This window comes from Sipha flava, unplaced genomic scaffold, assembly GCF_003268045.1.
Source record: "Sipha flava isolate LNK unplaced genomic scaffold, YSA_version1 130_pilon_pilon, whole genome shotgun sequence".
NCBI lineage: Eukaryota > Metazoa > Arthropoda > Insecta > Hemiptera > Aphididae > Sipha > Sipha flava.
The window spans coordinates 210,635-226,208 of NW_020271756.1; the positions used below are offsets into that span (position 1 = coordinate 210,635).

Consider the following 15,574-nt stretch of genomic DNA (forward strand, 5'->3'; position numbering starts at 1 on the left):
AGGGTCTGGTATGTGGATATTATGATACATACTTACTGGCTTTTTTTGAATTATATATTAAAAAAAAAAAAAACATATTAATAATAACATTACGCAAAATATATTACAAATTTATAATAAACATATACATATATAAACAAATTATATGACACATCAATATTTGTTTAATATTTCAACAATAACATTAAACAAATTTAATTTTTAATACCCTAATACAATTTTATAAAGTTTAAATTCAGATTTTTTTTTATTGTCATAACTTATTATTGTTTCGTTTTTTTTTTTTTTTTTTAATTTATAGCTGCCAATATAAAATTATTACAGGATTGTTTTGTTCACACATCAAATAAAATTTTGCCGTGTGCATGAACTTCCTTCAATTTTCAAATCTTGTATTTTAACGATTAAATTTTAAATAGTCATCGAAAAAGGAGAAATTAAATTTCACTATAGTTCCAATCAGTAAATGAATGCTTTTCGTTTAGAAATATTGGATTGTCAACTGAAATTGGTTATTCAGTACCTCTACACGGGTTTCACCAGCATGAGTAGTCTCTAGACCCCAAGATACCTTTTTTTATTTTTTATTAACAATTGAAAGTACGAGTATAATGTTTTTAATAATATTTAATTATTATTTTGTAAGTATATAAATAATGTTAAAAATTTGTACATATTTCATATTTCTCCAAGCAGCTGGGAACCAGGACACTATGCCTTTTTTTGGTATACTTTTTTTATCGGAATTGAGAAATATTTATAAATATTATTAATTGTTATAAGTTATTGTAAATTTTCTATACTTTATCCATATTTTAAATAACAATACGTTGTTATATTTGAACAAAGTAATATTTTAACAAGCGCTATAGCCTAATAGTTTCAGTAATAATTGTATTGAAACAGAAACTTTAATGAGGGTGTATAAAAAATATTAAAAATTTAACAGATCTGAGTATTTCATCGGTTATTGTATTTATAATTAAAATAAATTGTTGTAATCGTATATAAAAATCATTTACATTTAAATAATTTTTTTTGCGGCAAACCACGATGGTTAGCAACGATGAGGCAGATAATCTATGTCCAAATTTATTTATCATATTCTATGTGGGTTTCTTAAATATTTTCCATTTTGATCAATTACATTTATTACAAACGTTTTTGTTCATAATATATAAAACAAAATTAAAAATAACTAAAATCATGATTAAATTTTTTTAAATCTTAAAGCATACTTAATTATTTAAATATTGTCGTTGTTTATTTTATTACAGTAAACAGCCGAAATCTAGGAGCCGATCAAGAGTGAAAAGAACTTACGAGAGATAAACACATAAGTACTTACTTACTCCTACAAATACAGGTACGTCGTTTTTCTTTTAAATAACATCTGTAATTATATTTAAAAAAGTTATATTGATGTTTTTTTTATAGCAACTATTTTATTTTTTTATATTTAAATCATTACCTGTCTAAAACTTATAATAATTAAGTATTCTCGGTTGTGTAAATAATATTTTTCTATTACTTAAATATATTTTTACCATTCAATATTCATTTAAATTATTAATACTCTAAATTTATAAATTGAATTACATCAGGGTTTATTTATTTTTATTATAAAAAATACTTTTTTTTGATATTTAAAACAATTCAAATATTTATACATTTTTATATTTGTACGTAGTTATATTCAAAGTCGGCGGAAAGCACATACGACCTGTGCGACAGCAGAGGGCGGCAAAATTTTTTTTGAATTTTAGGGTGGCATCCTTTATAAATAAAAATATGTATTTTTCATCATTACTCATTATATTTACTCATTGTAAATTCAAAATAATGCATATTATATTATTTTGACTGGCACTGTGTCATATTATATTATGTAGTATTAAAAAAGTAACTATTTATAAACAATATAATTTGGGATAGCCGTTAGCATTGTTATTCGACGCAATTCACAATTATGTTTAAGGATTCCATATCCATATAAAGTTCTCCAAATATGTATGTGCAATAATAATTATTGTACATTATAATGTTCATAAGCGATAAAACTAATTTGCTAGTGACAAGTGACGACAATATGTAGTCTATTGATTGTACCCAATTTAAATGATTTTCTTTTAACTATTCGTCAGGGAATTATTAAAGACAACGATCATAGGGTGCTGTGAATATTTTTTAGTACAATTATAAATTATTTGCTTATTTGGTGAGGGTTTTTCTATTTTAAATAATTGTTCAAGTATTGTTATTATTAAGTGGATAAATTATTTCAATACGATGGAAAATTACAAATACTTCCCGATGTCTTACTTTAATTTTTGAATGTACGTAACCTACATATGAATTCATTGATATTTCATCTAGGATATTAATAAAGCGGATTCTTTTTTTGTTGTTGATTACTATACATTGTTTTGGCAATTTCATTATTATTGTTTTTTAAAAATGTATTATTTTCATACATTGTGTTCAATGGCGCAAATAAAATTAAATTTAAGGGGAGTTCAAGCGCCCAGCAGTTTTTTTTAATTCAATGTACCTACATAATTTTAATAGTATTAGTATTTCTATAATACGGATTAAAGTGCATTGGATAATTTATATATATTATAACATACTCGTACTTATAAAAGTTTTCTCAATGAATAAATAATTACATTTTATTCCTAATAATAATAATCAGAATTAGGATGTGGATGACCTTTAAAACAACATAGAAATGTCCTAAAAAAAAAAGCTAAAATGCCCTAAACACTCTAAAAAATAAATACCAAAAATGACCAAAAAATCTAACTAAATAAGCGAAAAAAATTGAAAAGTAAAACTAATAATTATTATCGGAGATATAGCTGTGATAATGGGTGTCGGAGTACCTTAAACTTATTTCAAACATGTATAACACTAAAATAAATAAATTGATAATTTGTATTTTTTCTTATTTTCATTAAATAAAATTATTATTGTACCTTGATTCAATCTTCTTATAATTAATTAAATTTCCTTAATTTTTTTTAAATTTTCGAAAGACAAAATTTTATAATTTGATTTCCTACGATATAACCCAGTTTATAATTAATATTGTCAATTTTGTATAAATAACTATATACTAATTATACGGCAACCATTTATTAAAAGGGGTGGCATTTTTTTATTTGCACGGGGCGGCAAAATACTTAGCACCGGTCCTGGTTGTATAGAATATGTGCTATATGTATACATGCGCTATAGCCTAAGAGTATTAATAGAAAAAATCGCTTTGAAACAGAAACATCAATGAGAGTGTATAAAAACTATTACAAATTTAACAGATCTTGGTATTTCATCGGTTAATGTATTTTATAGTTAAAATAGATTATTGTATATAAAAAACATTGATATTTCAATAATATTTATTTGCGGCACATCACGACGATAGCAACGATGAAGCAGATAATCTATGTCCAATGTTACTTGTCTTATTCTATTTACATTTTGTAACGGAACGCGAGATTTTAGTTGAACAGAGTTTTATTAGTCTTAAGTACAAATTATCATAGGCGTGTGCAAGGGGGTATGCAGGGTGTGCAACTGCATACCCTAAACACAGAGCCAACTTTCTAAAATTACAAAAAATAAATAAAAATTATGATAAATTTGGTGTTATGTATATTATGTGATTTTGTATTACATTATGATTTTTATTATACGAGTTTTTATTATATTCAGTCCCAGACAGTTTAATTTATTTTTGAAGCACAAATAGCTCTAATAACGTTTTAATGTGTTAATGAAATTAAGAAATACAATAATTCAAGCGAGATTAAATAGCTATAAACTACAGAACAAGAAATGGCTACAAATTAGAATCTCGAAAACATTATTGGTGATTTAATAACTCAACTGTACGCAAAATCGTTTTATGATTAATTTTGATTATTTATCAAATTTATTTTGTTTTTAATTTAAGTATATAATTACGTTTTTATTTATTTACCCTATTTAAACGTGTTACTCAAACCATTTCAAGTGTTATGTATTTAATTATTTTTTTTGTAATTTATTTAAAATTTTAATTATGAAGACTGTTATAACGATTATAAAATGGCTATTCAGTCACTTTTTTCGTTAAAAAAAATGAAAATTTTAAATTAAATAGTTATTAAGACCAGAATTTCGAACGCTTAAATTAACTTTCATTTTGGGGGTAGACAGTGGTAGCTTTTTGCATATCCTGAAAAAGAGGTTTGCGCACCCCTATGCAAATTATACATTTATGAACATAACATAATTGTTAATAACAAATACTCCGAAAAGTACATAAAATACAACAAATAAACATATAATACAAGCTTGTGAAGTTAGCCATCTACTCACAACGGTTGACCTTGTTATAGTGAATTATAATAAGTAGTGATTAACTGAACGGAAATCAACTGGACCGAACGGAGACTGCAAGCTGCGACGGGACTTCACGTTCAAGCTGTTAAGTATTCCGGAGTGCTGCGACTATGGCGAGATTCTTCCTCGTTACGGGTTGGCTGGACCCGGTTTCTTCCGGTGCTCCGTTGACGATGAATATACAAACACGTTTACAAACGATCAGGGGTTTGGTCCTCGCTGACAGTTTTGGCGCGCTGGTTCTCGCCACTAGATCGAGTTCGCAGGTTGTGGATAGCGGTATTTAAACACTCCCTTGTCGTGGGGGTGACAAATGGAATAATTTCAGAATACAACTGCCCGAACAGCGAACTTGCACGCATGAACGGTTCGGGATGGTGGTCTCCACCGATGCGGGCCGTTCGCGTAAAATGTGATACGTGCTTTGAGCTGCGGAGTCGGGTTACGATCAAAATTTACCCCTAAACCTGATTGGGAGTCTCACGGAGCGGTTGCTGGTCGTCTGAGGGCTCTCCCGGGAGTCGGTCGACACGTCTCAGGTCAGTTTCGGTTAAACGTCGTCTCATCCCAGTGTTTCAGTAAAATCGTACCCCCAGAAAATATTACCGGTGGGAGGGTAAGATTATCTTAGACATATTATATCCCCGGTATAATTATCCCAGGTTAATTCTACTCTCTTCAGTGGGTACGATTATCCTAGGAAAGTTTTACCCCACGGTAAGAATGTCCTAGGATAATCTTATCTTCCGGTAAAAATTTACTAGGAATATTGTACTTCAAGGGAGTATAATTTTCCTAGGATATTTTTACCCTCCCAGTACAATATTCCTAGGACTTAACTACGTTCTGAAAACACTGCACAGATAAAATTATTTTTTTAAGTGATTTGTTTTTTAATGTAAAGACAATGGTATACGTATAAAATAGAATACATAAAATATCATAAAGATTTAAATCATAAGGTTCAAATTAACTATTAAAAATCATCTTTTAATCTATCGCGTTAATATTTATAAAAAATATTTCAATTTAAAGTAATCAATTCAATTTTAAATCAAAATATTCAAATTTTAATTCATTTATTTTTATGTTTCTTTTCATAACATGTTATTTTTTTTTTTTGTTTTAACCTATATCAACTTCTATTCGGGAGCAGGGTATACACTAAATTTTTTATTTGAATTTTATATCTATAATATATAATGGTATAAAAATCAAATTCATTTAATTTACATAAAACATCTTAAAACATTTAAATCATATAATTCAAATTAACTATTAATAGTATACTAAAAAAATAGCGTTCATTATTATAAAAAATATTTCGGTTTATATTAATCATTCTAATTTTATTCCTATATATTCTATTTTTAATTAATTTGTTTTTGTATCATTTCAGTTCATAGATTTTTTTGTGTTTTAACAATCATATGGATTCATTCGGGAGCCAGGTAACTATTTTAATTATTTCTATGAATAACTAGCTGTCCCGACACGGCGTTGCCCGCGTATTAGTTGGTTTTTTAGCATTTTCGTAGGCCATGTATTAGTGTTATTATGTATGAGAAAATTTAAAAGTAATAGGTAAAGTATCTAAAAGTTGAAATTAAGTACAAACCAAAATATTTGGACGTCATTTGGAAGCAAGAATTGAATTTGCGTGTCTTACGTAAAAATAATTTCGAATCGTCTGATTCGCCAGCAAGAAATGATTTTAAAGGTTCTGGTGGAATAGGAAGAGGTGTCAGTACAACTTTTCCAGATGCACAACACATACCAATCGTTTCATTGCGGAATTTTAACGCTTGACAATATTGGCATATTTTATCCATTGCACCAATTATAATTTTAGTATGTGCAGAGTAATTGATATCTGGTGCATATTCGAACGCAAGGCGAACGAATGATGCACGTGTTAATGCACGGTTGGTTTGTTGTCGCTCTCTGTCAAGTTCTCTAAATGTGGCTATGTGCCGTTCTCGCGCCGATCTTGTTCTCAATATATTTTGTCGTAGACGTTCATCACGCTGTTCTCGAGAATCTTGTCTGCGAATTTCTGCTGTTCTGATTTGTTGAGCTGCGTTTCTTGTTGCAATTTGTTCTTCGGATTCATGAGCTCTATTAGCACGCATACGTCGTGCATTTTTACTATACTGATTGTGTAGGTTAGATTTCCGCGGCATTATACTAAATTTAAAAAAAATTAAAGAATATTCAATACTGAACACTGCACAATAATAACACAATACCAAGTATTTATGGTTAGTGTTTAGGTAAAGTAAAATACGAAAACACTAAACCGGTACAAATTAAACTGTATAAATAAAAATAACAAACAAAACTCGAGACGGCGCGATTAACTTCAAGCCAAACCAAAATATGAGAATGAGGCAAACCTCGCTTTTGACACTCAATAGAATACAGCCAGCAACGTGTGTTACCAAAAACTGAATATTTTACGATTAAATTAATTAAAGATTTTAACTTTTGTTTAAACACACGTGTAACGATATCGTGACGATGTATTGATTGTTGGCCTGGTAATAACAAACTTTTTATTTCTTCCCAATTTGGATTACACGTAAATGTAACAAACAAATCAGGTCGACCGTAATGACGTACATAAGTCATCGCATCTTGTATGTATTCCTGCATGCTCCGTGGACTGCCGATGTAGCTTGAAGGTAAAATACATGCAGTTCCGATGTCATTGGCGTTTAAATTTTCATCGATGTTTCCGGTGATAGAAATACACCGAAATACACCATGCAATTATACACATTTATTAAAAAGTTAATTAAAATATTTAAAATATTAAAAAATTTGAAAAAAAAAACTATCCTATATTTTAAGTTGGACCAAATTACACACGGTGTAAAAAATTTCATCAAAATCGGTCCAGTAGTTTCGGAGATTATCGCGAACATACATCGTGACACGAAATTTTTATATAGCTGAGCCGACAAACGTTGTTTTGTCATATAAATTATTTTTAGAGAATATTTTGCTAGAAAAAAATAACTAATTAAATATAGGCATGTAAGAATGTGGGTAAGGATAAGGATGTAAGGAAGATATATGGCGTGCTATGAATGGTAACGAAATATAAAAATGAAAAAACATAAAACATTTATTTTTTTAATAATTTATTAAAATTGATCCATTAAAATAATATATATCGCTAATTATGACAATATAAGTAAAAAAAAATATCTATCCCTTAATGCAACAGAGTGTACAATATTTTTTGTAATCCCATCTTTCGCAAACACAAACTGGATGGCTTGAGAGCACACCACGTATAATTATCCGTGTGAAAAATATGATGTGCTCAAATCTAAGCTACAGACATTGTTTGGCTTTGAAACTTATTGATAATCATTGCAAATGCCAATCTAATTGGAAATTTAAAGCGTTTAAATTGTATTGGCACATCTGTGGGTATAATAGAGATTCGCGGTAATAATATATTTTCACCTCGGAATTTGCCATTCAAAATTATGGCTTCGATAACATTTTTCATTAATTTTTTAACAACTTATCGCGTGTCGTTGTACAACCGTGGTAGGTCAAATTATGAAGCAAAATAACCGAAGAACAAACCTTCAATTGTAAATTATGCGGTGGCATGCCTGGTAAGTCCAATGAGTTTAAAAACTCTGTTAGATAATTTACAGCATCAGTAGCATAGCAAACTATATCTATAGATTTGTATGACACCATGTCTCCTGGTAATAAATGTTTATCTTGAGATTCAATTCGTTGACGTCCACATTTTTTACTACTAAAATTGCCCTTTCTGCCAGCCACTCATGATTTATGTATTGTCTGTGTACATTGGAAAATATCTAGTCAATGAGAGCATCTTGCGAATAAATGATTGTGCAGAAATCGGTCGGTAATTTTATACATTCCGTTTTATCTGTAGTAACTTTCCCATCTCCAATATCTAACAATTGTTTTGAGAATCTTCTGCACGCAGCTTTTTTTGATTAAATCGCAAGTATCAAAATCGTTCGCTCTCTGTCTTTACATACATTTCGACCATGAATTGTTGACGAAGCTCATGATATCGTAGAATAATTTTGTCTTGATCTCGTTTAATCATCAACCGATATGCATAATAATTTTTCGAACTAACATTCTTATTTGTTTTGACACCTGTTGCGGGATCTTTTTTTGTTTAATATTTATGCAATAACCGTCATTTACTACCAAAAATAAAATTAATAGTTTTTAAATAGTTTTTTTTATAGTTTTTTAATAGTTTTTTAATAGTTTTTTAATAGTTTTATTTAATAATTCATTTTCAATCGACCTGGTAAAAAAGGGCTATTTTTAGGGTTTTTCCAGCAATAATTCTAATTTTTCTCGCCGTAAAAACCATCCTTGAACTTCAACGGACATTTGAAAAAAAGATTTGGCCAAATTGGTCTAGGCGTTGTTGAGTTATGCGCTTACCAACACATTTTGCGATTCATTTTTATATTATAGATATACATTTAATATTTAATGTTATTAAAATTAAAATTATATAGCATATATAAAATATCATAAAATATTAATATAATGTGATTCAAATTTACTTATAATAATGAACACTTTAAAAATCGCCTTCATCAATTTAAAATATAATTAAATATCAATTAACCACTTCAATATAATTTGAAATATACAAAATTTGTATTGATATATTACTATGTTTCTTTTCAAATCCTGGATTTTTTTTTGGTACAACCCAAATCAATTTTCCTCCCGGAGACGGGGATCCCCTTTTCTTTTTGATTTTTACACTTTAATTATTTAATGGTATAAAAATCAAATTCATATAATTTACATAAAATATTATAAAACATTTGAATCATATGATTCAAAGTAACTATTAATAATATACTCTTAAAAAATAGCATTCAAAATTATAAAAAATATTTCGATGTAAACCAGGATCTGGAACCTAGTGAATTTGTGGGTACCGGTTCTCCTAAAATAAAATAACTGTTCCGGTTTGATTCCAGTTTTTCTTAAAAAAAAAAAATTAAAGGTATAGATTCCATGTAATTTCGGTACTGATTCCTGTTATCAGAAAAATTTATAATATCTTATCAACAGAATAATATCATCTGTTAAAGTCGTAGATAATAAAAAATAGAACAAAAATAATTATATTTATATACCTACCAAAATAATAATAATTAATCATAGTAATTAAATGGATAAAAATTGTTGAAATAGGTAATAATAATAAATTCTGAGGTTTAGGTTATTTTTTTAATGGATTTAAGTAAAATTGTACCAAATATATTTTATATCATATACATATAAACTAGTTTATATGTCTATGTTTTACATATTATTATAGTATAGATAAGCAAGTGATAGATCTTTTTATTGATAATAACATTTTACTTTTTTAAATTATGAAAAACTTTTTTTATTTTATGAAACCTTTTTTATGAACCACTCATAAATAATTAATATTCACTATAATTTAAAGTTTATCATTCATGACACTTTGTGTCGATTAGTAAAAAATATTCACCATTTCAATATTATTTTTAACATTTCCTAAAATTAGAAAAAAAAAATTAAATTTGTGCATGAATTATACACCTAAAAATACTCTACTAGGTCTATTAATTATTAAATAATATGTCATAATACAAATCTAGTGGTAAAGATGATTCAATATTTGGTAATATTTGCTGGTGCAACAAAAACTAAATGTATATTTTGAAAAACACTGAACATAATAAAATAATAATTATAATGTACCTATATTACTTTAGTGAATTATATGAATAAATATCAGATTCCAAACACTTATTTAAAACGAAACTGTGACCATTTAATTTTGAGTAGGTAGTTGGTTATTTATATCAATGTTGGAAGTAAACGGTTAAAATAATAATCTTTTTATATACCAACTATGATAGTTTTTATTATTAACAAATAGTATACAAATATTACAGTTTCAACGAAAATTTATAATCTAACTTATAAGTACTAGATATCATATTAGTAACATTTGTTTTTTACGTTTCACAACTGGACTCGAATTATCACGAATTTGATTAACTCCTGGTACTAATGTAGACCTTGGATTTTCATCCGTGAATCTGAAAACAAAATATTAATAAATGTATACCTATATAGCAAAATCATTATTATTATTATTATTATTATCGTATAGCAAAAACATTACATTGTTAACAACTATTAACAACTAATATATAAATACAAAACACACTCATAAGTAACTTAATATAAAAAAATAAAACATAAAACATAAATCACAAATCAGTCACAATTCAAAGTATAGAATAATGGAATAACAATAACATAGGATAACAATAGTTTTAATATACATATTTAAGTTTATATTTATAAAATTTGGATAGAGATTAGATACGAGATTTTGTAGTCTTAGATTTAGATATCCAATTTCAAGATCCACTCAACTGCTTCTAGTGTGGCCATATAGAGGTTGTTCATGCCCTTGCTGAATTATCTCCTTGGACATTCTTTAACAATATGTTCAATTGTTTGTATCGTATTTCCACAGTCACATTCTGATGTAGGTCTGATACCTCATTTACATTAATAATCATAATCATTATAATTTCATACTTAGGGGTGTCTTTTTTTCCAAAAGAGCCTATTGGTACGAACAAGAAGTTGGTCTTCTAAATTAATTGAACTAATGTTAGTTCTATACAGTGATAAAATTAATTTTAAGCCAGAAAATAGTCTTTCCACACTGACCTGTGTTGCAGGTACGGAAAATACAACTTTATATTGTATGATAATTCATATAGCTCGGGGTGAATAGTTTCCATAGATTTCCAGAATTTTAAAATGTTAGTTTTATTTCAGATTCTGTTTTGTTCAATATGATAAGGTTTTAAAAGTTTTTCTATCTGTGTTGAAATAATAAATTTCTGAGAATTGGAAAAACTCAAATTTGTTTGATTTTGATCAAAAGATTCTTGTAAATAGTTTGCTTTTAAAAACTGTTCTATTTCATCACTAGATTTTGAATCACAGGAAATATCAGACAAATTATCAACATCTTTATCACTAATAATTAACTCTTGATGCTTTTTTTCAAGCATTTTCATATGAATCCACAAGTTTATTAAATGTTTTATTGCTTCCATGGATTGTTCTTCTGTCAAAGTTATTTTATATCTAAGGTCCAAAAATATGACAGATATAAGTGCTTTATTATTCATTATATCAACTTCTCTTATATTCATATTAATTAGTAACTTTTGGGAATAACAATTATCAATTTTGTTTACATTGATTTTGGAAGTAATCCATGCACCATAGAAGTCTGTTAGCTGTTCTGTTTGTAATTTTTTTATGCAAATTTTGGCTGGTAAAAGTACTTTAGAAATTATTTCTATTTGATTTCATTCAAAGTTACTTAAACAATATTTTTTTAATTTTGAATCATTTTCTAACATATTTTGAATAAAACTTTTAAGATAAATGATTCTTTCCAACATATCATTGTAGAATGCCAACATGTATTACAATCTTGAATTGGCATTTTTTATTTGTCTTTTTTTTAATATATATAAATATGTTTGATTTCTTAACTTACGAACTAATGCTCTTACTTTTTGCAATATATTTATAATGTTGTATCTTTCAATGCATCAAACACAGCTAACTGCAAAGTATGTGCAACACAACACATACCTATAATAAAAATAAAAATAAATTATTTCCTAGCAAAGATTGATATAAATATCTTGCTTTATATTTAAAAATAAATAGATAATTAGTTTATACAAACAAAATTTAATAAATTAAAATATTTCAAATAAATATTATTATGCAATTTTGAAATAAAATTTACAATTGTTTCATTTTAATTTTAACTAACTCACCAGTAAATATTGTACTGTCTCCAATATGTAAAGTTTCCATTTCCATTTCAGAAATTAGCTTCTCACAAATATCATTGTTTTTCTCAAAGTCATCATCGTCTGCAGCATTAAGTATAGAATGTATTTCATCATCATCAATTATAGAATTATCAATATCCAATCTAAAAATAAAAAAATATATTAAATAATTTATTAGGTAGTTTTCATTTTATAGATTACATTATGTGTAAATTTGAAATAGGTAAATAAAAACTGTTCATTATATTTGTATATATTACTATTTAAGTACCTACCTTTCTGTTTCACAGTCAGTACTAGTATCACTGTTATACTTATCCTATAATATGTCTGAGCCTAGGATTTCATCAGGATCTATTTGATTTTTGCTGTTTGCATGTTCACTATCTATATCAGACTCTAGTAATAGTTCAATTTCATTTCCAATTAATTTTACAGCTTTTTCTATATTTGCTCCATTATCAGTGGTAATTGTATACACCTGATTTGGATTAACTTTGAATTTTTTTAATGTCTTAAGAATAATTTCTTTCAAATATATTCCTGAAAATAAATATTAAAATTTATTGAATTTACTTAAATTGTACAAAATAACTCTAATGTATATTTTTTTAATCCATGTATTACCTGTATGAGATTCTATTAATTCAACAAGACTGATTGTTCTTAATTGAATACAATCATTAACTATGTATTGAATATTTAATCCCAAAAAACTTCTATTGAACCTAGTAACTACATCAATTTTCAATGATATCAATTTATTTTGTATTTAATTTGAAATCTGTTTTTGAAGTAGCATAAATTCTTCATGAACATGCCTCCTAGTGATTGAAGTATAGAAAATAATTTATTCATGAAATCAAACCATAAGTATTATGAATAAAGTAAAATAAATATAAAATAATTTAAAACTATTAGTGTTTAATTCAATAGTTGGTCAATCTGAAAATTAATAAGTAAATGTATTATTATTTATTAAAAACTAATGTTAGACCAATTTTGGTAAAAATAATTAATATTGTTTTGAATATATTAAATATGTAATATATCTTATATTCTTTGTAATAAGTTAATAAGTGTTAACAAAATCCCAATTTTGAAATTAAGTATTTTTTATAAACAAGTCTCCAAATAAATCCTAAAATTACAATTAATAACCAATATAAAGAATAAAAATATTAAGAATTATTCTCTATATAGCGGATATAAGTTATCCAAACGCCCTAAGGAATATATATATGTATATGTATATATATATATATATATTTTAATGGAGAATTTTAAAAGGGTGTATACTACAAGAATTGCTAGTGGTTTTATTGACTAAACTAAGCATTTTAATGATAATTGTTATCAAATTATCAACATGCCTACTATATAAAGGTATATCCAAGATCAACCAACCTTAGCGGTATCATTTTTAAAAACACTATTTTGTTCCTCCTGAACAATTTCAATTATGTGGTATACGCCCTTTCAACAAAACACCATCGATATCTTATCAAACAAAATAGTAAAACAAATATGCAAAATAAAACTTATAACTTCAATTAATTTAGAGTTATAGAATTTATAAAAGTAGGTATCCATTTAATCATCTATTTCTTAGTTATAACTTTATAATAAGAAACATTATCAAAGTTGTGTAAGTAGTTGCATATTAAAATGTATAAATAAAATCTATGATATATCTTAAGATTTTAAATTTGTATAGTATATAGTATATACAATTACAGTTAAGAAATTATTAACAATTTGTTTTATTAAATATATTTTACTTAGAAATACTGTCGATGTAATATCCACATTTATTATACAACTACCTACCCATCTAGGTATATGCCATATTTTTTATCTGATAGAAGTTGAATTTAGAACTATTTTATTTTTGAATTCTCTTAACATTGGATTAAGTATATTCTTAAAACCACTGCCATTTAAAATACTATATGGGTGACCATTCACTGTGACAAGTTCTATACAAGCATCAATTATTTTTTTTTTTGTGTTATATTTACTTTAATTTCATAATTTGATTTAACAAGTGTATCTATTTTCACTTGAGTTATAGAATTATATTGAGATATTTTTTCTTGATTTTCTATAAAATCATTATGTAATTCCTCGTGTTGTTTCATGTTTTTTTTAATTTAATTCATGATTACCCTAAGATATTTGTAAATATAAATTATGTATTCAAGCTAGTATGAAGTTATTAAAATATACTTACTTTTAATAATTTTGAACATTCTTTGCGTGTAGATTCATTAGATGATACACAGTAATTGAAATATTTATTTATTGATGATTTAGTTCGGCACATTATTTAGCTCATAAAATATAAAAAGTTCCAAAAATTCAAGGATAAACAACAATTAATCAATAATTAGAAAACTTCATTGAGAACGACATAACAATATAACAACTCATAAATAGAGGTAATCGTAAACAGTTGTGTATCGGAAGTTATCAACAATTAGTATTAAAATCCATTGTGTATGTGTGTGTTAGCGTGTATTTCATAATTCATTAATATTTTCATAGATAGCAGACTACAGTCCATAGAAATAATTGGCAACTAATTTTCCCTGTAATTTCACTATATATAAAAATAATTCCAATTATAGACATACTGCATAGTGCATAGTATGAGTAATATTACTCATTAATACTACATGGGAAAAACATTTCCAAATAATATTAATGATTATCTCGCATGTAATCAATACTTGGAAGTAAAATATTTAGAATTCAAATTGCAAATTTTGTACAGCTCTATAAATAGTATAACAAGTATAACAATTTAAACAAAGATGTTTATAAAATCATACATCCCTATAATTATAAAAAAAACAATAGTAGTTATAAATTATGAAAAATAAGATTTTATTTTGGAACCTAAAAGAAACCTATTAAATTTATAAATTCTGATCCGGTACTGGTACTTAATATAACTAAATAAAGGTATCGGGTCCGGTTCCGGTTCTTCATATTATCAACGGTTCCGCTTCCAGAATCAGTTATTTTTGGTTCGGTTCCAGTCCCTGATTTAAATTAATCAATCTAATTTTATTTCAAAATATTCCAATTTTAATTCATTTTTATTTATGTTTCTTTTCAGATCTTGGTTTTTCTGTGTTTCAACCTTCATAAGGATTCATTCGGGAGCCAGGTAAATATTTTAATTATTTTTATAAATTACACTCAGTCAAAAAAGTTTCCATACATTGCATTTAAATTTATAAAATTATTTTAATAAATCTTAA

At 26.4% G+C, this 15,574-nt stretch overlaps 1 protein-coding gene and 1 long non-coding RNA gene across 6 annotated transcripts in view; one reads left to right on the plus strand and one right to left on the minus strand.

The window, feature by feature from the left end:
- The window catches only part of LOC112694570, a 42,565-nt gene extending 27,080 nt beyond the window's left edge, over window positions 1–15,485 (plus strand). Inside the window, exons 2-5 of the long non-coding RNA XR_003149581.1 lie at window positions 1,278–1,366; window positions 4,386–4,928; window positions 5,789–5,840; window positions 15,430–15,485. This is a non-coding gene — a long non-coding RNA (uncharacterized LOC112694570). The remainder of the gene's footprint in view (window positions 1–1,277; window positions 1,367–4,385; window positions 4,929–5,788; window positions 5,841–15,429) is intronic.
- LOC112694569 lies at window positions 10,317–14,769 on the minus strand. Of its 5 annotated transcripts, XR_003149578.1 has the most exons (7): window positions 14,539–14,768; window positions 14,327–14,474; window positions 12,933–13,129; window positions 12,581–12,848; window positions 12,288–12,448; window positions 12,015–12,096; window positions 10,328–10,505 (listed from the first exon to the last, which is right to left on the minus strand). XR_003149578.1 is itself a non-coding variant. In XM_025570084.1 (2 exons), exon 1 carries the CDS (start codon window positions 11,643–11,645, stop codon window positions 11,259–11,261), a length of 387 nt encoding a protein of 128 aa, XP_025425869.1. In that variant the 5' UTR covers window positions 11,646–12,002; the 3' UTR covers window positions 10,317–10,505; window positions 10,849–11,258. The 5 variants fall into 5 exon arrangements, 2 of the variants coding, with proteins under 2 accessions (XP_025425869.1, XP_025425871.1); XR_003149580.1 differs by lacking the exon at window positions 12,015–12,096 and having other exon boundaries at window positions 14,539–14,769; XR_003149579.1 differs by lacking the exon at window positions 14,327–14,474 and having other exon boundaries at window positions 10,330–10,505; window positions 14,539–14,765.
- Window positions 15,486–15,574: the final 89 nt, after the last annotated feature.

Coding starts and splice junctions, on each gene's coding strand:
- LOC112694569 (XM_025570084.1), bottom strand. CDS start 11,645: ATGAATATAAGAGAAGTTGATATAATGAATAATAAAGCACTTATATCT.